The 22115-nt window shown below is 40.2% G+C and overlaps 2 protein-coding genes across 4 annotated transcripts in view; one reads left to right on the top strand and one right to left on the bottom strand.

Moving 5' to 3' along the window:
• WDR3 (WD repeat domain 3) overlaps positions 1 to 4712 on the top strand; it is a 37749-nt gene extending 33037 nt beyond the window's left edge. Inside the window, exons 24-27 of the mRNA XM_040230937.1 lie at positions 19 to 62; positions 1704 to 1832; positions 3590 to 3683; positions 3978 to 4712. Coding sequence (XP_040086871.1) covers positions 19 to 62; positions 1704 to 1832; positions 3590 to 3683; positions 3978 to 4133 — 423 coding nt within the window. The 3' untranslated portion in view covers positions 4134 to 4712. The remainder of the gene's footprint in view (positions 1 to 18; positions 63 to 1703; positions 1833 to 3589; positions 3684 to 3977) is intronic.
• The window catches only part of SPAG17 (sperm associated antigen 17), a 254021-nt gene that overhangs the window by 1740 nt on the left and 230166 nt on the right, over positions 1 to 22115 (bottom strand). For all 3 annotated transcript variants that reach the window (XM_040230934.1, XM_040230935.1, XM_040230936.1), the window contains 4 exons: positions 19596 to 19780; positions 17340 to 17400; positions 13868 to 14012; positions 10664 to 10810 (listed from right to left, as the gene is read on the bottom strand). In XM_040230934.1, the coding sequence (XP_040086868.1) occupies positions 10671 to 10810; positions 13868 to 14012; positions 17340 to 17400; positions 19596 to 19780 (531 nt within the window). In that variant the 3' untranslated portion in view covers positions 10664 to 10670. The remainder of the gene's footprint in view (positions 1 to 10663; positions 10811 to 13867; positions 14013 to 17339; positions 17401 to 19595; positions 19781 to 22115) is intronic.

Here is a 22115-nt window from a genome sequence, read left to right as displayed (position 1 = left end):
GTCACACTTCCATTCTAGCCTTCAGCTTATGTGTTGGAGATTTTTAAAGGAATCAAATCCAGGTGAGTGTCAGTGCATGGATTATTGTAAGTTGGCAGCTAACACCATTTACTGAACATGAGATAAGTACATTATAATTGATGATTAATTGATGGTTATTTTCCTTAGAGGGTTAACTATGTCAAAACTTGGATGGAAAATAATTCATTATAATGTTCTTTTTGAATTAGAACTAGAAGGCTCCTCCTAAAATATGAAGGGGAGATACTTTTAAGGACAAATGAAAGGCAGTGCTACTTTACATCATAGGTAATGAGATTATTTGCAGTTCAGTCAGAGGTACCAACTGTTAACATTTTTTGTTGTATATCTCCTTTGAATTGTTTTCTGTGTATGTACAGAGTTGAAATCATATGTATACATTTTTATATCCTGTCCTTTTTCACAGGATAGTTCCTGAGCATTTGCTCACGTTAGTAATATTCTTCAGAAACACATCATTGAATTAATTCAAAATATTCCATTGTACATATAGTTACTATTAGGTGTTGCATAAGGGTTTTGCTATTATTAATACTGTTTCAGTGAACACCTTTACTTATAAATCTTTGCCATCCTCACTGATTATTTTCTTAATGGTCCTAGCAGTCTGTTAACTAATTAATGGACATGAACTTTTCAAAGGTTTATGTTGCTTACTTTCCAGAGTGCCTGTATGACTTTCACCAGGCTTTTAAAAAATTCTTGCTGGTTTGAGAGGCAAAAAGTAGTATTGTATCATTTTCATTTTTAATTAACAAAGTTAAAATTTCATTATATTTGTTGGCCATTTGTATTTTTTCCTGTGAATTTTTACTTTCCCATTCTTGTGTTTTATGGATGTTTTTCTTACTGGTTAAGAATTTTTTTTTTTTATATCTTTTGTCATTTTTGGAATAATGTTTCTTGTTTGTGATTTGTCTTTTGGTTTTATTTGAGTTTGACCTGCTTAGTTATCATTTTTATAACAAATCACAATATCTGAGTATGTCCCATATAAGAATCAAATAGAACCAAAGATAATTAAACTTTGCTAGAGAAATGTAAAGTAGAATTTAGATTGATGGAGGTAGGGTGCATGCATAGATGGGAAGACTCTGTGTTTAAACATTCAGTTTTTCTTAAGCTAATCTATAGGTTTGTGATCCCAGTTGAAAGCCTCTTGAGAATTCTGATTGGAATCGATGGAATGATAATAGAACTAGCTCAAGAAAAGTAAACAAATCAACCCAGAACAAGAAAGAGATTAAAGAACTATAAAAACAACAACATTGAAACAGTACAGGATTGTCAGAATCAATCATCAAAATAGACTCTAAAGCCCTGAAGCAGACTCTGTCATACAGAAGGACTCAATAAATGGTAAAAGTAGTATCATACAAAGATAGGAAATTCAGTAAAAAGCTTTGAAGAAATGAGTTATCTGAAAGAAAAAAAGATTCTCCTACACTGCCATGGACCAAAATGCATTAAGTAGGTTAAAATACTAAATATAAGCTAAAACGTTAATAAGAGAGAGCCATCATACTGTAGATGATGGATCTGGATGGGTAAGATCTACTGAAGTAAATAAAAGGAGAAGAGAAAAACGGGAGGGGAAAAGACTTTTAAACTGACCATGTAAAGAAACGTGACATTTTTAATGTTTATTTCTCCCTCTCCAGCGAGCTGGAAGAATCCCTCCTCGTGCTGCCTTTCTCTTACGTCCCAGACATCCTCAGGCTCTTTAATGAATTCATCCAGCAGGGCTCCGACATTGAACTCCTGTGTAGGTGCCTCTTCTTTCTCCTCAGGTAACGTCCTTTCCCCAGAGAATGTCATATGTCTCACGAGCCTAACTCCTCCAGGAGTGCCTCACCGGACGCTCTCTCCATGCTTTGCAATTAAGAAATGGGACGCTTCAGAGACTGTTAGGAATTGCAGTGCTGCCTAACACAGACTATTTCTTATCCTTTGGTGGTCAGTCTTGCTCCTAAAGTGCCGATAGTGATGACCCGTCTCTTGAAGTAACAGGAGGTACTACGCTGCTCAGGATGCTCAGGCAGGCGGAGGTCTCCAAGTTACAGTCTAAGGCAGTGGCCCTGGTTCTGGGTAGGGTGCTGAAAGCCCATCCGTGAATGACCAGTCTCCTTCAGTGGTGTTTCTTTTTTAACTGTTGAGTTTAAACTAAATGGTTTGGTTTTGTTTCCATACAGAATTTTAAGGAGTAGTCAGCTTATTTCCCAGGCCTCTACAAATACAAATGGAAGAGCAGTGGCATATTTGGAGGGAACTAAGAAACATAACTGCTTTGCCACTAGCTTGGATAGTAAAGGATCTGCCTGCAATGCAGGAGACCTGGCTTCAATCCCTGGGTTGTGAAGATGCCCTGGAGAAGGGAATGGCTACACATTCTGGTATTCTTGCCTGGGAAACCCCACGGACAGAGGGGCCTGGCAGGCTGCAGTCCACGGAGTCACAAAGAGTCAGACACAACTGAGCAACTAAGCACCCAAGAAACAGAAAGAAAATGTTCATTACATCATATTCTTAAATAGGAAGAATTTGTATTAAATATGTAACAGAGGAAAAATGTCTTTACAAAGGCTTAGTATATTCTTAGTGAAGGAAACGGCAGCCCACTCCAGTATTCTTGCCTGGAGAATCCCACGGACAGGGGAGCCTGGTGGGCTGCACTCCATGGGGTCATGGAAAGTCAGACAGGACTGGGTGAAAAGCGCACACACACTACCTTCTTATCTCCCGCTCTGCCCCCCAGTCTCCAGCTGTTGTGTAAGAGAACAGGAATACTGGCAAACTTGAACATTCCTTAAAATGCTGTTAGGAAAACAGTAGAAACTGCTCAGCCAATACCAAGTAATTAAAAGAAAATGGTGTACTTGGTAAATTGGCATTTTTTCATGAACCTTAACCCGTCATTCCTTTTTCTTTCTTTCATGATAGTAGCAAATGAAGATATACATGTTTACAGTGTATTTCTTATTGCTGTGGCATATGTTGAATCAGGGTTATTGATTACGGTAATATCAGGTTACACTGAATATTTCTAGCATTTTGGGGTTGTAGATGGGTGCTACCTTGGAGGTAGATATGGCAGGTCACAGCTGTGAATGAGGGTGAGCATGGAAGTTAAAAAGCATTAAGTCATCCAGGGCATGTTGGTACTCTTGGTCAGAGTTTGATCATCTCTCTCTCCTTTTTTTTTTTTGGCTGAAATATAAATCTTTGAGTTAGTGTTTCTTAGAAGGATCATTTTCCCTCTGAAATCCCTATAGAATACTGTTGTTAAAAATCTGTGGCCACTTGATAGATTGCTGGGAAAAGTCAGCTTTTTAGATGTTAGGACACTAGATTTTAAAAGTATTAGATAGAACTGAATCATATGGAAGAAACATCTTTAGCTTTTCCTGCTAGAAGCATTTCTATATTCCCATGATGGGTGAAATGATTTTTTTTTTCTTGCTTTGACATTTGTTTTGTTGCTGGTTCTAGGAGGTATAGCCAAAACCACTACTCTTTGTGACAATGCTTGGTGTTATTTTTCTGTTAGGATTCACTTTGGCCAGATCACTAGCAACCAAATGCTTGTGCCAGTGATTGAAAAATTAAAGGAAACAACCATTTCAAAAGTCAGGCAAGTCCGGGTAAGTATCTTTGTGGAGGTAGCCATAGAATAAGAAGGGGAAATCCTAGTGTCTATGTGACTTACAAGTAGCATGGTGCGCTGTGCCCAGTCTTGGGTGATACTGACCTGACGTACATACATATTTAAGATGAGGTTTTTATTGGAGCTGGTAGACACAAGGAAAAAAGACAAGGAAAGACCTTAGGGAGGGAGGGTAACAACACATGAAGCGTTGGTTCCTCTGACTCACATATGCTGACACTGAACTGAAGTGAGGGGAAGTTCACTGAATCTCTCTTCTATTCTTCCTCAGGATGTTATCGGCTTCAACATGGCAGGTCTCGATTATCTCAAGAGGGAATGTGAAGCGAAAAGTGAAGTTATGTTTTTTGCTGATGCTACCAGCCACTTGGAAGAAAAGAAGAGGAAGAGGAAAAAGAGGGAGAAGCTGATTTTAACAGTGACTTAGAACTGAAATGTGCCGTTTCCAACTTTTCCTTGAGAAGGACTTCCAAACTAAGCAGCAGTAGCATTGGTATAATCTTTAAGAGATTATCATGTTGCAGAGGATCACACGACGGGTTTCCCAGCTCTGCCTGGAGGAATTTCAGCATAGCAGTGTCTTGGATTGAAACAGACTAGTTTAAAAATCTGTGCTCTGAATGGGGAGCCCTCTAAGAGGTGTGCCCTTTATAGTCTAGCAGGAAGCAGAGAACTCTTTAAATTAGGTATTGTTTCACTAAAGTTGAAACTAAAGTTGAAACATTTCAGAATGTTTCCTTATTTATGTCAGAAAATTTGATGAGTAATTTGTTACCTCTCCAGATTAGGTTTTATAGCCCACTGAAACAATCAAGTATGTAATTGATCACCTTCTGCCCATAAATGTAGTCTTGAACTTTCAGAGCTGAAAGGGACTGTAAAAGTTACATGAAACAGCCTCCTTAAACCTAACCTCTTATAGGTTGTTTTATCTGTATATGACCTTCCTAATTGCTGTTTCTACTCCTCTAAGTACTTGTTTCTAATTAAAGAGCAGTCAAGCTGAGATACCTGGCTGTGCTTTTTGGGTGACTAATATGCTGTATATGTATCTTCCTGGTGGGGAGGTGATAGTGTTTTAGGAAAGGAAATTGACACAGACCTTTGGGGCTGGGCTTTTCTTTGTGGAAGTTTTTAAATCACTAACTGGATCTCCCTGTTACAAATCAGTGCAGATTTTCCCTATCTTTTTGAGTCTGTTTAAGTAGTTTGTATGTTTCTATGAATTTGTCCATTTCATCTAAATTACTGTGTTGTAGTACTACCATTTTCTTGCCAATTTCAGATGCAGTTCTCATCTGTCCTAAAGCAAAGGTCTATTACTGTTCTTAAGTGTTAAAACAGTCACTGAACTGAAGTAAGGAATTGAATAGTACTATTTTTTTTTTTTTAACAATGAGAGTAAAAAGAATTTAGGCACAGAGTTCCTGACACTTCACTGTGAAAGGGCAGGATAGACAGTATGATGGATTCTAGGTGCATTCCACTCTGAAGAATCAACCTTGGAGGCAGTTATTCCTTCCACCAGAAAGAGGAATTACTTAAAGTGTTTCTCAGTGACAAGTATAAATCACATTCACCCCAAAGAAATCTAGCTGAGCACCTAGGGCAGTGACCAGGTAGACAGTGGTGTCTGTCACTGGGATCTAGGGTTCCACTCACCCATCTGTGCAGCCTTTCCAGGCCAGACGAGGCAGGAGCTCAGGAAGAAGCACCTAGTCTACACACAGGCTTCCCCAGTGGCTCAGTGAATCTGCCTGCCAATGCAGGAGGCACAGGTTCCACCCTTGGGTTGGGAACATCCCCTGGAGGAGGAAATGGCTACCCATTGTAGTATTCTGGCCTGGAAAATTCCATGGACAGAGGAGTCTGGCAGGCTACAGTCTATGGGGTCACGAAGAGTCACACACAACTGAGAATGCGCACACTGCAAACACTATCTACAATGCATCCCTTTCCTCATAAGAGCCTGAGTTTTGAGATAAGACTAAGGCTCTTAAGGGTAACATCACCTTATATTCCAAGTCCTGTCACTTTATTTCTGAGGTTATGGGATGGAAGCATCTCTGATGTATACAGCAGTCACTGGCCCATCCCTTGTTAGGCCAAGTGCTAACTGCCCTTGGATAATTCCTACCCTTGAAGCATAGGCTGGACCTGTTCACCTGCTTCTAAAGAATAGAATACAATAAATAGGTTATTAACACCCTGAATTCTGCTGTGCTCACGCTCTCTCAGATCTTAAACACTCTAGGAAACACAAGCTGCCTATTGTGAGATGCCCTGAGAACAATCTCCCAACACCAGCTAGTGAGGGACTGAGGTCCTCCGTCTAACTGCCTGCAAGGAACTGCATCCTGCCAGTGACTGCTTGAGTGAGCTGAAAGCAGAGTCACCCCTAGCTGAGCCACGGTAACAACAGCTCTATGCCTGGATTCGTGACCTGCACAAGCTAGGAGATCAGGAGTGTCTGTTGCTTTAAGTTGCTGAGTTATGGAGAAATTTATAGCTCAGTACCTTGAAGCAATAAGCATTCATGATGTCTGTTGATAACAACTGGAGTACTTACCACTGGCTCAGAGTAGAGACACACAGAATATGTTACTTTTTCTGTTTGAGACATATACAATATAAAACTATATAATGATTCCAATATATACATAGGTAGAAAAGATTGGAAAGAAACAGATGAAAACATTTTCTGTCAGATATCACAGAATCTTTACAATAGGTGTTTAAAAGATACTCATTGTACTTACATTAATATCATTAACTGATAATATGAAAAAAGAGGCATAAAGATGTACCATTTAAGACATTTCTATTAGGTACACTCATGTCATTACTTTTGATAGATTGATGCCAACAGGCATTATGAATATTGGAAAGCTGTGCTGTAGTTTTCAGAATGGTCCAGCTAGCGTTTCAGACTTCATCACTTTTTAGTTTAGGGTAACTTCTGAAAGTCATGGACTAGAACCAAGATAAACCACACCTTAACCAGTGGTTTCTAAAGAATGTTCCCAGACCTTTAGGGTCTGAAGACCCTTTTGAGAATAATCTGCATGGTCAAAAATATTTTAAAATGGTAAGTATAATAGTGTCCTCCAGAAATTCATGTCTACCCGAAACCTATAAATGTGACATTTGGAATTAGGGAGAAGGAAATGGCAGCCCATTCCAATACTGCCTGGAGAATCTCCATGGACAGAGGAGCCTGCTACAGTCCATGGGGTCACAAAGAGTCAAACATGACTGACTATTTGGAATTAACTTATTTATAAAACATTCTCTAACAAATAACCATGTGCAAAAATACACAAAAAATGTATCAGTCCATTGGGTCACAAAGAGTCACACACAACTGAAGTGACTTATCACACACACACAGGAAACTAATAACAGATTTTGGTACCGGGAAGTGAGGTGCTGCTTTAACAAATACCTAAAAATGTGGAAGTGGCTTTGGAATCAAGTAATGGGTGAAAGCTGAAAGAATTTTGAGCTGCATGATAGAAAAGTTCTATTATAGATTACCTTGAAAAGACTGCTGGTAGAAATAATAGATATTAAAAGCAATTTTGATAAAGGTTCAGAAGAAGGGATGGGGACAGTAAAGAACACTTCAAGTGTGTTAAGAGAATTTCTGTATTGTGAACAGACTGTTGGTAGAAATATGAACACGAAAGGTGTTTTTGGTAAGACCTCAGATGGAAACAAAGAACATGTTATTGGACAGTGGCTGAATTGTCTTCTGCTTTTGGATAAAAAGTAGAACTTATAAACAATGAAACTATTTTTAGTTGAAGTTTCCAAGCAAAGTATGGAAGATGTGTCCTGGATTCTTACTGCTTATAGTAAAATGCAAGAGGAAAGAGATAAATTGAGGAAGGAAACGGTCAGCAAAAAGGAACCTGAACATGATGATTTGGGAAGTTCACAGCCTGTCCATATTGTAAGATATGCTAAGGCACGCCCTGAAGAGTTTATCAAAGGTTTAACTGGAAAGCCTAGCAGAAAAACAGGTTTGTGACCAAGATGAGTACCATCAGCTATCTCAGCAGAAGTCAGGAACAGAGGTGAGACTTCAGGAAAGACCTGTGGAGAGCCCTCACCCCTAACGGTGAGGAGCCCCTTGACATCAGTGAAAACTTCCGAGAATGTTCTGTCAGCAGAAACACTGCCTGCTTGGCCTGGGGAACAGGGGCAGGAAATGAAGGGAGGCTGCCAGACTTCTGGGCTTCTATAAGCAGAAAGCGGGCTGCCCAGAGGATAATACTTTATCAGGCTAAGGACAGAGGGTGGGACCCAAAAGGCCTCCAGAGGGTGGGGCTGGGGAAGCCCCTGGCCCAGAGGCAGATCAAGACATAAGTGATTATGTTCATACTCTGAAACCTCAGCAAATCTGCCCTGAGCATTGCAAACACAGCCTGATGATTGCTTAATTCTTTGCATCTTCTCTTTTTAAAAGAAGAATGTCTTCTTATGTTATCCCACCATAGTATTTTGCAAGCTGACAACTTGTTTCCTAGTTTCACAGGTCTGCAAATGGAGAGGACATCAGGATAGGTGAAGACTTTAAGGAGTGTTGGGATGGACTAAGTGTACTTTGCATGTGAGATAGATGTGAATTTTGGGGAACCAGAGGATAGACTATATTGAGTTTGTCCCCACAAAATGCATGTCTACCAGGGACCTATGAATGTGACCTTACTTGTAAATAGGGTCTTTTTAAATATAAATTTATTTATTTTAATTGGAGGTTAATTACTTTACAATATTGTATTGGTTTTGCCATACATCAACATGAATCCGCCACAGGTATACAGATGCAATCAAGTTAAGATGAAGCCTTATCTTATTCAAGTGCATGCGTGCCTGCCAAGTCGCTTCAGTCATGTCTGACTCTTTGCGACCCCATGGACTGTAGCCTGCCAGGCTCCTCTGTAGGATTCTCCAGCCAAGAAGAGTGGAGTGGGTTGCCATTTCCTTCTCCAGGGGATCTTCCTGATCCAGGGATCAAACCCACGTCTCTTGTGTCTCCTGCATTGGCAGGTGGGTTCTTTACCACTAGCGCCACCTGGGAAGCCCATTCAAGATGAGGGTAGCCCCTTCATCCAATGAGGAGACCCTGGTGGCTCACACAGTAAAGAGTCTGCCTGCAGTGCAGGAGACTCGGGTTCGATCCCTGGGTCGGGAAGATCCCCTGGAGAAGGAAATGGCAACCCACTCCAGTATTGCCTGGAGAAGCCCGTGGACTGAGGAGCCTGGCAGGCTACAGTCCATGGGGTCGCAAAAAGACTAATACTTTAAATCCAATGACTGTTGATCTTATGAGGAGAGAGGTATAGAAACACAAAGGGAAGAATGCCGCTGGAGACAGGCAAAGATGAGAGTGGTGAGTTATAGGCTGAGGAACACCAAGGATTGCGGGGAACCAGCAGAAGTTAAGGTCATAGAACAAGTTCTCCCTCAGAGGCTACAGAGGGAACTAACCCTGCTCACACCTCGATTCCAATTGTCTGGCTTCCCAAACTGCAAGAGAAGAAATACCCACTGTTTTAAGTCACCTGGTCTGTGGTACTTGGTTATAGCAGCCTTGGGCAACAAATACAGATTTGTTATAGCAGTCCTAAGAAACAAATGCAAGGTGTTATTGGCCTTTTTCTCTCATGACTATACAGTGGAGTCTCCCAGGGACTCTGCAATGTGTGATACGGTGACAGACGGAAGACAGAGCAGCCGTGAGAAGGCAGCTGTGTTCTATTAAAAGATTTGCCAAGATTTAATATTCCCCTCATTAATTTTTGTTTGGAAAAGTTATTTTTCATTAACAATTTATTTACAGTAATGTACTGTTTTTTTAAAAGGAAAATTTGAAGTTTTTCCCAGTTTTGATTCTAATATGGTAAATACTGATAAAAAATGACCCACATAAACAAAAGCTTTGGGGGATCCTCAGTCATTTTTAAGAATACATAAGGAGGGCTTCCTTGGCGGCTCAGTGGTAAAGAATCCGCTTGCCAATGCAGGAGACACAGGTTTGATCCCTGGTCTGGGAAGATCCCACATGCCACAGAACAACTAAGCCCGTGCACCACAACTTCTGAGCCTGCGCTCTAGGGCCTGGGAACCAAAACAAATGAGGCCCTCTTGCTCTAGGGTCTATGCTCTGCAACAAGAGACGCCACCGCAATAAAAAGCCCATGCACCACAGCTAGACAGTAGCCCCTGCTTGCCACAGCTAGAGAAAAACTGTGTAGCAATGAAGACCCAGCACAGCCATATATACATATATAAGTATATGTATACATATATAAGTATATGTATATAGGCTCAGACAGTAAAGAGTCCACCTGCAAGCGGGAGACCTGGGTTTGAGCCCTGGGTTGGGAAGATCCCCTGGAGGAGGGCATGGCAACCCAGAGTCCAGTACTCCTGCCTGGAGAGTCCCCAGGGACAGGAGGCTGGTGGGCTGTAGTCCACAGAGTCGCAGAGTCGGACATGACTGAGAGACTAAGCACAGCACATAAGGAGTCTTTGAGTCCAAAAAACGTAAGAACCACTGACCTAACCGTAAATTCTCAAGTACAGAAGGGCATCCTGCTGTTGGTGTTTCTACCCTTGGAAAGTCAGATCAGTGTCAAAAATAGCACTTGAAAGAATAAACTTTAGAATCACACTGAAGTAACTTAGATTTTTTACTTCTTCAAGATTCTCTGAGCCTGAGTTTCCTTATTTATAAAGTGGGGGAAATATCTACCTTGTAGATAGTATGAGGATTAAATGGATAATGAGTATAAATGGGTAGCTGTTATCATTATTAAAAACAAGTATTTTAATTCCACCAGACTAAGTGGCTCAGTGGTTGTTGGCTGAATGAAGATGAGAACAAATGTGAGGTCTATGGCCTCAAATTTGAATGGATGACAATCAAATTACAAATGTATTACTTACCTGACTCCTAATGTGGAGAAATTTTACGGGACATGAAGACTCCGAGTGCAGAGGAAGAAACTGTAGAAATCCTCTGGACCATGGGATTTTCTTTTCCCTGGGGAAAATCTTTTGGTCTCTTATCATAATTGCTGCTTGTTAAAACTGGTAAAATACCCATTAAGGACTATTATTTTCATGAACAAATAAGTTGTATATGCAAACTCAGATAATATTTTAGAATTAGAATATTAGCATCATTAGATCACTTTTAGGTATTTTCTATTTAATGCAAATTCTATATGCCAAGCTTAGAGGATGAAGGATGGATATTGATCTGGAATTTCTCCGGTCCCCTCTACTGTATGTTTCTCTGTTATATGACTGGCCTTTCTATAGGCACCATCAAACCATAACCAGGTCCCAGACCACATCAACATGCAGATTTCACGCTTTTGGGGTGCAAAGGGGAAGGAATAGATCTTGAGAAATGGGCTATGAACTATCATTGTTGACCCTGGAAGTAGACTAAAGATTTAGTAAAACTCTTTTCCCATCTCTCTGTGCCAGACAGATGGTCTCTAATCTGTAAGCAAGGAAATAGAAATATTAGAATAAATGCAAAATTATTTAATTGCTGTGATCATCAGGAGGGATTCAGTTAGTCAGTTATTAGATTCAGCATCTAATAACTTGTGTGAAGAGGACATAATTCCCAGAGTGGGGAAATCCTCCTCAGTGAGGTCTTTCCTGACTGCTCATTTTAAATTTTAGTCCTTAACACTCCCTGTACTTCCTTTCCTCTCTTGTCGCTGTTGTTTAGTCTCTAAGTTATGTTTAACTCTTTGCAACCGCATGGACTGTAGCCCACAAGGCTCCTCTGTCCATCAGATCTTCCAGGAAAGAATACTGGAGTGGGTTGCCATTTCCTTCTCTATGTGCTTCCTTTCCTGTTACATTTTCTATTTCTTACATTGTACTTATTACCATTAGAGTCCACATTTCACTTGTTTTGTCTATTGTTTGTCTTCCTACTGGGATGTAAGCTACATAAAGGCAGAGATTTGTCTCTTGTTCATTGCCGTATCCCTGATGCCTACCACATTAGGGACACTTATGATCTTTGAAAGAATGAACATGTGTGCTCAGTTGCTAAGTCATATTTGACTCTGTGACGCCTTGGATGGTAGCCCACCAGGATCCTCTGTCCGTAGGATTTTCCTGGAAAGAATACTGGAGTGGGTTGCCAGGGTATCTTCCTGACCCAGGGATTGAACTTGCATCTCTTGAGCCTCTTGCATTGGCAGGCAGGTTCTTTACCACTGAACCACCTGGGAAGCCCATAAACAAATGAATACAAGTCCACTTCTATTGAATCAAGATCGCCTGACACAATTCCCCTAATTTCTCTTTTGCCTCAGAATGTCTAGACCCTTGCCCATCTTTACCCTCTTCCTTGCCAAGATTAACCCTTTAGCTCTGTTCTTGATTATCCTTTCACCCTCTTTTGGATATTGCTGCCTCAGTTCTCTTATTCATATTTTTAATATTTCTCTTCTGATCCATTCTTTCTCACCTACAAGCATACGAAATATACTACACTAAACTGAAAATCTCTCCTTTGCTCTGTTCCCTCCCCAAGTCTGAGACACCATATTCTCTTGCTGTTTCCTTCAATAATAAATTGAAAGTGTATCCATACTCAATATTTCTGCTTTCTCAACACTCAGCCATTCTTTATGTTTTGCAGTTTTTTGTCCCAACAAAATCTAGTGGTTCTATGTAAATCAGAATCCTCCTTGACATCTCCATAGCATCTGTCAACTATGTCCATATTTTCCTTGAAATTCTTTGAGCTATTTCACATGTTACCAATTGCTTGTTCTATCTCTCCTGGGTTCTCTTTTTTTTCTCCTGCTCCCTAAACAAACCCAAATTTCTACTCATTTCCCCCATACTTTCTATCACCACTTCTGCAGCTGACAATTAAAATTATTATATTTCCAACTCTGACTCCTCAACTGAGACCCAGTCCTAAATCTCCATGATTCATTACCTGAACCTCAACACTTGCCAGTGAACTCTATGTCCTCTAACTTCCTTTTCTTAATGGTTTTACACCTTCCTTTTCTTAGGTTTTACAGTACCCCATGCCAAAGGTCTTTCACCCACGTCCCTCTTTCATATCTACTGTTGCCACAATATAGTTCTTGTCCTTACATTTGAAGGCTTGCTGAAGGAACCTTCTAATCATTTGTTGCATATCCAGTATCTCTTCTCCTTCAACATAGCCTGTATGATAACAATGAATTCATTCTTATAAAGACATGCTGATTATATCACCCAGTCGATCAGAATTTCAATGATTCAGTGTTGCTTATATAATAAAGTTTAAGCCAAGTATTCAAAATCTCCCACAACTTGGTTCCAACCAGCTTTGCCACTATATTATTAATACTCTAAGCTCTCAACAAATTGAACTCCCTGCTTATCCTCCTGAACAATTGGAGCTTTCCTATTGCTACAGTTTTGTTCATTCTTATTTTAAGTCTTTTTTAATCAAAAGTTTTTGTATTCTATAAGACCCAGCTCAAATATCAAATAGATATACCTATAACACAAAGTGGTATATGATTCATACTATTGGAGTTACAATACAAGAATCAAGTGTGAAAATTTTATTCCTGCTCCCAGCTTATGTAGCTTTTTAAGATAGAGTTCAATTTTCACTTTTATATTTGATAAAATATTTCATACAGGACATTGCATATAAAAGGTTTTTGGTATCTGTATATTCTACATACAGGGGATACCAATATGAAGGAATGTGTGTGTAATTGAATACTTATTCATTCTCTTTCTATAATAAGGTATCTCCTGTCCCCCAAGAAGATGACCAGGTTTTTTTCTTAAGACAAAGACTTGCTTTTTTAAAAATTTCTGACTGTTTGATACCCCAGAGATGGCCAATAATATTGAGATTTATCCAACTTAAAGTTACATGTACTATGTGTCAGGCACTTTGCTAGATGCTTTCAAAAATGAAGGAAGACACAAGTCTTTGTCCTAAGAATTTAACTCTGTTGTTTTAAAACTAGAATAAATGAAGCTACAGAGGGCAGATGTGAGGGGATTAGGAAACACCATTTTGACTTCTGTGTTCTCCTTGCTCGAATGTAATTTTTACACTATATGTGGTGACTCAAATTGAACTTTAAAGGATATTTGCTTCCACAGGTAAGAACAGGATGTCATGCTCAGTCATAATCTCTATATTGTGAGAGACGTGAGCCAATCCCTTGGTGCCATCCTCCCCGACAGCCATGGCAAATAACTCCACTCTCAGGTCTGCCTGCAAACCGGCCGCCACCTGAAATGCACAATGGAGCTTGAGAATCAGACATACAGAAGTTCAAAACTTTAACATGATTTTGAGCAAGTTATTCAAACTCTCCAATCTAGCTTCCTCATCTATCAATTTGGCACAAAGGAAGGACTGCTGTTTCAGCATTTAGAAGACTTACTTCATGGATTAGTTAGGTAGATTTCCATTGAGGAAGTGGGGCCCAGGATAAATTTTGGAGAAAGTCAGGTGCTATTTAGGAAAAAGCATGAGGAAACTAAATGCCAGGGTGCTGGAGGGCAAACTCTTATGATGTCTGTAATTGTGCCATTTCTTGACTATCAGTAGTGAGGTTCTATTTATTGTCATCTCTGTGAACAAAGATGAATTTAATCAAAGATAAACATAAATTTAATCTTAAATTTAAGAGACCAGGCGAATCCCACAGTCTCTGTGCCCATGCCCCACGGTTTAGCATATTCCTGCTGTAGGACCTGTAACGTGGCAAAGCCAGCAGAGGGAGGCAGAATTAGTTTAAATGCCAAACTGCTTAAATCCGAAAGATACATGGAAGAGGGTGTATTGGCAAAAAAGAAACCTGATGTACCATGAAGGAGAAACACAGCAAGGAATGGGCTTCTTGCCTTGTCCCCTGAAAAGAATATATCATCTAAGCCAGGAAAGAAAGTGCTGTTTATGTTTGGAAGCCACCTCCCTAGGAGGTGGGTGAAAAAGCCAATGTGAGAACAGTTATCTGGAAAAAATAAATCAGAAACTACCGCATGGAAAGCAATTAGGTACGAATATACATTTTTTTTCTTCAATTGGGTTTTATAAATAATAGAATTGAAAAATGTTTCAGTTTTTTTTCCAGTGCCGTGCTTGCGGATGTCCGCATGCTGGAGGGTATCCAGCAGCTTCTGAGAACCAGGCCCTCAGCCCTCCAAGCCCAACAATCAGAGCAGGGCTGGGGGATGACGACGCTGCATGAGGGGAGCTGGAGAGCTGCCATGACACAGGTCCATCTGGGTTTGGAGCGCATTCATGTAGTGCTGGCAATGGACCAAGCTGAACAGTGGTGAGATTTAGAGACAGAGAAGTCTACGGGCTACATTTTTCTGCCAGAGTCAAAACTACCATCAGAAAGAAAAAAGGTATAGAGTGAGTTTGGGTTTTTAGTACGTATAAAGGTTGATCTAGCAGTCATTTAGGGTTTTGGCATAATCCTTACTTAAAATGAAAAAGATTTGCTAACTTCCCAGAACAGTGGGAGAAAAGCTTGCTTTAACTGTGTTTTTGCTCTATGTTGTGAAGATTCTGAAATTCTGACATGGGACAGTGATGAAGTGTTTCAGAGAGGTACTCGTAAATTAGTGGATTGAATCCCCAAAAGGATGTCTGTTTTGGAATTGCAGCCTGCATATTACTGTTTTATAGATCATAAGATATTGGAGCTGCAAGAGGGCTAAGAAATGATCAGTCTACGCTCCTTTTATAGATGAGGAAAGCAAGGCGCAGAGGATTAACCAACGGCATCACAGAGCTGCTTAGTAGCACAGTTGCAAGAAACCAGCTGACTTTGCACTATAGCCAACCGATTCTTCTGTGTCAACACACAGCAACTGTGACTGCTTTTAGATCTTGGGATTCAGTCAGCACAATGTGCTGGTTATGGGATTGGATGCACTCGCTCAGAGTTCCCATGAGCCTGTGCAGTCCCCATCGGTGATGAATGGTTCATTTATCTGCCAGTCTTCCTTATACCATCTGTTACTCAGTCACACATCTCTTGAGTGCCCAGCATGTGCCTGCTTTGTATACTTCTTATGTGTCTCACTCATTTTTATTTTATTTTATATATATTTTTTTCTCACTCATTTTTAACATCTCCTGTAGCCTGGCACTATTGCTGGCATATGGGAGGAGCTCAAAGCTTGTTAAATGAGATGACGAGAGTGTTAAAGCAAAAGATGATATACTGCCCAAGAAATAAAAGTCAAGGTTGATGAGTGTGATTTTATTATATTTTGAGATAACCCCTTGTTTAATCATACTATACCTCTGAAATTATATTTTGAAGCAAGTGGCAATACACATTTTATACTAAATATGATGTATCAAATAAAATCAGAACAGTTTGACATTTTGAAATTCATATTTTCAGAGATTTTTGGAGAAATGAGACAGATGGTTAATTTAAATATGCTACTATTTCTTAATATGTCATTACTATTCTCTGACAAATACCAGGAGAGCAGAACAGATTTACATAAAATGTAAAGAATGGAGTATTTATTTTTTTCAATGACTTTTCACTTTGCAGAAGGATTTGTCACAGGATATCTTTCAGTTCAGTTCAGTTCAGTTCACTCGCTCAGTCATGTCCGACTCTTTGCGACCCCATGAATCGCAGCACGCCAGGCCTACCTGTCCATCACCATCTCCCGGAGTTCACTCAGAATCATGTTCATTGAGTCCGTGATGCCATCCAGCCATCTCATCCTTGGTCGTCCCTTTCTCCTCCTGCCCCCAATCCCTCCCAGCAGCAGAGTCTTTTCTAATGAGTCAGCTCTTCGCATGAGGTGTCCAAAGTACTGGAGCTTCAGCTTTAGCATCATTTCTTCCAAAGAAATCCCAGGGTTGATCTCCTTCAGAATGGACTGGTTGGATCTCCTTGCAGTCCAAGGGACTCTCAAGAGTCTTCTCTTTGAACCACAGTTGAAAAGCATCAATTCTTCGGTGCTCAGCCTTCTTCACAGTCCAACTCTCACATCCATACATGACCACAGGAAAAACCATAGCCTTGACTAAACGGACCTTAGTCAGCAAAGTAATGTCTCTGCTTTTGAATATGCTATCTAGGTTGGTCATAACTTTTCTTCCAAGGAGTATGTGTCTTTTAATTTCATGGCTGCAGTCACCATCTGCAGTGATTTCGGAGCCCAAAAACATAAAGTCTGACACTGTTTCCACTGTTTCCCCATCTATTTTAGGTAATCAGTTTACCAAATGCATGTTAAATCATATTTTAATTTTTTTAAAGGTATTTTCAGACAACTGTATAGAGTTGCACTATTGGGGCAAGTGAAGTGAACTTCAGAAATGGTTCCATAGCTGGAAGTTTAATTCTACGTACACATAGGAGCGCTTATGTTTGTTACATGAAATAAGTGACAACAGGCAGAGAGTATACCAGTGCCAGGAATCTCCTGCTTACGATACTAGAAAAAGTCGACTTATAAACGGCTTAAACTGAGTAGGTAGAATGGCACAAAAGCTCACTTCACTGGAAACATAGACATACCTGTATGCACACACATATGGACACACACAAGACATAGCACATGGACTTACAGGCCCAGGTTTGTAAGTCACTTTCAGTCCAGTGCTGGGTGGAGGCTGCTTCACCCTAAACCTACCAGGAAAAAAAGATGGGAATCAATTGATGCCATAATGAAAAACATGAGCACGAATGAACTGGGAAGTAATAAAATCAGGAAGGTGTTAATATTGGCTACACGGGAGCAGGGGGTCCAGACTAGTAGAAAAACAATCTAATATCCAGTTGGAAGGAGAACCTGGGGCCTGTTTCACAACTGCCTTTCCAACAGTTTTCATCGGCGTCAAACTGACTCCAAACCGGGTTTCAACCCTTTGTTATCGGATGCTGACGAGCAGCCTGGGCCTGGGCAGAGGGTTGTGAATGTTTGGCTGGCGTGTGCACTGCAGCGTAGCCGCCAGCATGAACACAAATGCTGACTGCCAGATCATTAAGCTGAAGAATAAAGGCTCTTTTGGAAAGCAGTGGAGCGTGGGAGCCAGTCTTGCTCTGTCGTGGTATGGGGTTTGCATGTTTGGGGAGAAGAGAAACAGAAAAGGCTCAGAAAATGTAGGATAACTTGAAAAGCCCTGGACTCACACATGGTACTTATTGATCTCTTCCCCTTCCTGCGGTTTGTGGGCTCTGCCTGAAGGTTAAAGACCTGGAGTAAATTAAAATGTCAAGGGCAGTCTATCTCCATGTTGACCCCAAGTGGGCTCCCTCTACCATCCGCTTTGCCATCTGTCCTGTAGTGGCTGATCTGAACAAGCTGAGCAGTGACATCTATAAAACTAAAATTCTATACTGGGCACACAGGGTCTCCTTGGGTGAGTTTAACTAAGTTTGAGGTTGACTCTCCATTTGTCCCCACCCATTTTGTGGCAACAACCCCCAAAAGCAATGATGTCTGATCTGGAGGTGTGATCCCCTCAAGTTTCTTCCAAGGAAGTGAACATGACCCCTGAAGTTGAGGACCTGCCTCAACTAAAATGGGACAGTGATCTTCTCAAATCAGATGCTCCTGTAGCTACGCCCTGTCTGACTTCCAATCCTGAGTCCAGAATCATAAATGCTCTCAAAGGACTTGTTAGTGTCACTGAGAATAGCTCTGCCTTCTGAAATATACATGTATCCCATTTTTATGGGGGTAAAGTTCCCCACAATCCTGATGCTTACTACAAAATAGTACAGAGGAGATTTTGTAATTGGGAATTGTCTTGGAATAGATGTATGGTGTATGGACCCAATGGGAAGGACTGATCTCCCACAAGAAGCAGTGACCACAGCTGTGTTGATACAGCAAGGTGCTCCAAAGAACTGGCACTCAGGGGATCAGAGATCTACCCTTGCTGAAGCCTACAAGACCTTTTAAGACAAGTTACTCAGTTCCCTTATATCATAACAGTCTCCAAGATCTCTACACACTTTAAGATTCTATTGGTTTTGACCTGGAAATGAAGGACTGAAGTGACTTTCTTGTCACTTAATGCCAGATAGAGTATATTTTCTATTGGGAATACAGACTGTGAGTTAAGTTATTTGCTATTAATTTTGAGTCACATCACGAGAGTCAAAGTGACTTTGATGATTAAGGGTTAATTTTTCCCTTTTTGCCTCAATTATGCAGAATTAACATAATTAAAATCATGTTTAGATCACAGAATGTCAACAAATATTAGTTGGTGTTATAGTTGGTGGATTTGAGAAATGGACTTTCAAGTTTTCCACATTAGTTACTGTTTTGTGTATTGTTTATTGTAACACTTGTACAGCTTCTCTTTGATTTTTTGCTGGGACATATCAGGTCTTGAGGTGCTCCTACTAAAGTAAGAATAATCACTAATGGTAAGGCAAAGAAATGGGTCTTCCCTGATGGCTCAGCAGTAAGGAATCAGCCTGCAATGCAGGATATGTGGGTTCAACCCTCAAATTGGGAAGATCCCCTGGAGGTTATCAAACTGGCAAACCATTTCAGTATTCTTGCCTGGAGAATCCCATGGTCAGAGGAGCCTGGTGGGCTACAGTCCAAAGGGTTACAAAGAGTTGGACATGACTGAGCAGCTCATAAAGAAATACCTACTATATAACTGAGGCTTGGTAAATACTGATTTGTTGAAGAATGGATGAATGGATGAATTAGTGAATGGCTGAATGAATGATGTTAAGATTCAAGAGTTCAGGTGTAATTACAGTTCAGTCCAATAAACATTCACTGATGTAGGCTACCAAAGAAAAGTCACAGAGTAAGGGAAGGTGATCTGAGCATACACCTGGAGCCTTGGCCTCACCTGCAGAAGTCTACTCCAACATTCTTAAGCTTTACAGTGGTGGCATACGTGTGTCCTTCTTCGAGCACTCCAAATTTCACCACGGGTGGGAGAAGATGGAATCCAAAGGGAGATGAATTTATATTATTAATGGCAGCAGATGCCACAGAGGATGTTCTCACTCTTCCTCCAACAGAATCTTGCGTCTTCATTGAAAAAGAAAAAAAAACAATAAAACAATTGCATTCCCAAGATAATAAAGACATAAGTGATTCATGTTTGACCTCTGGGTTGGGAAGATCCCTTGGAGGAGGAAATGGCAACCCACTCCAGTATTCTCACCTGGAAAATCTCATGGTCAGAGGAGCCTGGTGGGATATATATATATACAAATATATATGTATGGTTGCAAAGAGTTGGATACAACTGAGCAACTTAACATGCAAGATAATAAAAAGGCTCTGGCCCTACACATATACCGCCCCGCAACCTCAGGCCATACAGCAAACCATGCAGCAAGCCTCCCCTGCACTACAACCAGCCTTTAGTCACCACACAAGGCATGGCCTTGAAGACAACTGAGTCAGGGCCCATTTTGCCTTCAGCATGCCCATGGCAGTAGGCCCTACCACAACAGAAAGGCTCAGGCAGCCCACATAAGGATACCCCTCACTACACAGCTCTGGTGACCAGAGGGAAAAAGGGTGCTGGGCCCATGGGACATCTCCTACATGGGCTGCTTCTACAAGCTCAGACACTGTAACCAACCTACCTAACACATGGAAATAAACAAAGAGAACTGGGCAAAATGAGGAGACACAGGAATATGTTCCAAACGAAGGAACAACACATAATCTCAGAAAAAGAACTAAACAAAGTAGAGGTAATCAATCCAGCCAATAGAGAGTTTAAGATAAAGATCATAAAGATGCTTACTGAACTCAGGAGAAGAATGAATGAATCCAGTGGAAATTTCAACAAAGAGTTATAAAAAATAATAACTGGGGGTGAAGAATATAATAACTGAAATAAAAATCACACTAGAAAGAAAACAGTAGATTGGATGATACAGAGGAATGGATCAGCAACCTGGAACACAGTCGTAAAAATCACCTAAGCTGAACAGAAGAAAAGCGAAAAGGCAAAAATAAATAAATAAAGATAGTTCAAGAGACTTCTGGGACAATATCAAGCACACTAACATTTGCAAATAGGGGACCTAGATGGAGAAGAGAAAAGGAGGCAGAGAACTTATTTGAAGAAATAATAACTGAAAATGCCACTAACCTGGGAGAAGAAACCAGACATTCAGGTCCAGGAAGCACAAAGTGTCCCAAACAGGATTAACCGTAAAAGGCCCATTCCATGACAAATTAATTAAAATGCCGAAAATTAAAGATAAAGAGAGAATCTTAAAGAAGGAAGAGAACAGCAACTAATTATGCACAGGAGAACTACCATAAGACCATCAGCTGACTTTTCAACAGAAACTGTACAGACCGGAAGGGAGGGACATAATACATTCAAAGTGATGGAAGGGAAAAATCTACAACAAAGAAGATTCTACTTGGCAGGGCTATCGTTCACATTTGAAAGGGAGATAGAGAGTTTTGCAGACAAGCAAAAGCTAAGAGAGTCCAGTGCCACTAAATTGGCTTTACACGAAGGTTAAAGGGACCTCTCTAAGAGAAAAGGCCACAACTATAATTACAAAAATTATGCAAGGAAAAATCTCACTGATAAAGACAGATACATAGTAAAGGTAGTAGATCAACCACTTATAAAGCCAGCAGGATAGAAGGTTAAAGGATAAAAGCAGTAAAATTATATATATCCACAATGAGGAGTGAAGGGGTACAGAAAACAAAAAGATGTAACACAGCTGACATCAAAGCATAAAATGTGTGCGTGTCAGGGGAGAGATGAAGAGTTGTTAGAATGCATTCAAACCCAGGAGATTATTAACTTAATCATGTGTGTGTGTGTGTATATATATATATATGGTTATATGTTATAATATATGAACCTCATGGTAACCACAAACCTATAAAATATACTCACACAAAAAAGAGAAAGGAATCCAAACATAACACTAAAAACAGTAATCAAAGGGAAGAGTCTAAAAATGAATAAAAAAGAACTATAAGCACATGAACAAATGAACAAAATGTCTATAAGTATATACCTATCAATAATTACTTCAATGTAAATGTACTAAATGTTCCAATCAAATGACAGAAAGTGCTTTAATGGATAGAAATCAGGACCCATATAAACGCTGCCAACAAGAGCTTCACTTCAGATGTAAACACACAGACTGAAAGGGAAGGGATGGAAAAAGGTATTCCATGCAATGGAAACAAAAAGAAAGCCAGGGTAGCAATACTTACATCGGGGAAAGTAGACAGTAAAACAAAGACTGTAACGAGACAGAGAAGGACATTATATAATGATGAAGCCTATAAATAAACACACACTTTTATGGTTAGTCTATGACAAAGGCAAGAGTTACAGTGGGAAAAGACAGCCTTTTTAATAAAT

Source organism: Oryx dammah, unplaced genomic scaffold (assembly GCF_014754425.2).
Source record: "Oryx dammah isolate SB20612 unplaced genomic scaffold, SCBI_Odam_1.1 HiC_scaffold_28, whole genome shotgun sequence".
In the NCBI taxonomy this organism is placed as follows: Eukaryota; Metazoa; Chordata; class Mammalia; order Artiodactyla; family Bovidae; genus Oryx; species Oryx dammah.
The sequence above is the reverse complement of the archived record's forward strand: the minus strand, read 5'-3'. Positions and strand labels throughout refer to the sequence as shown.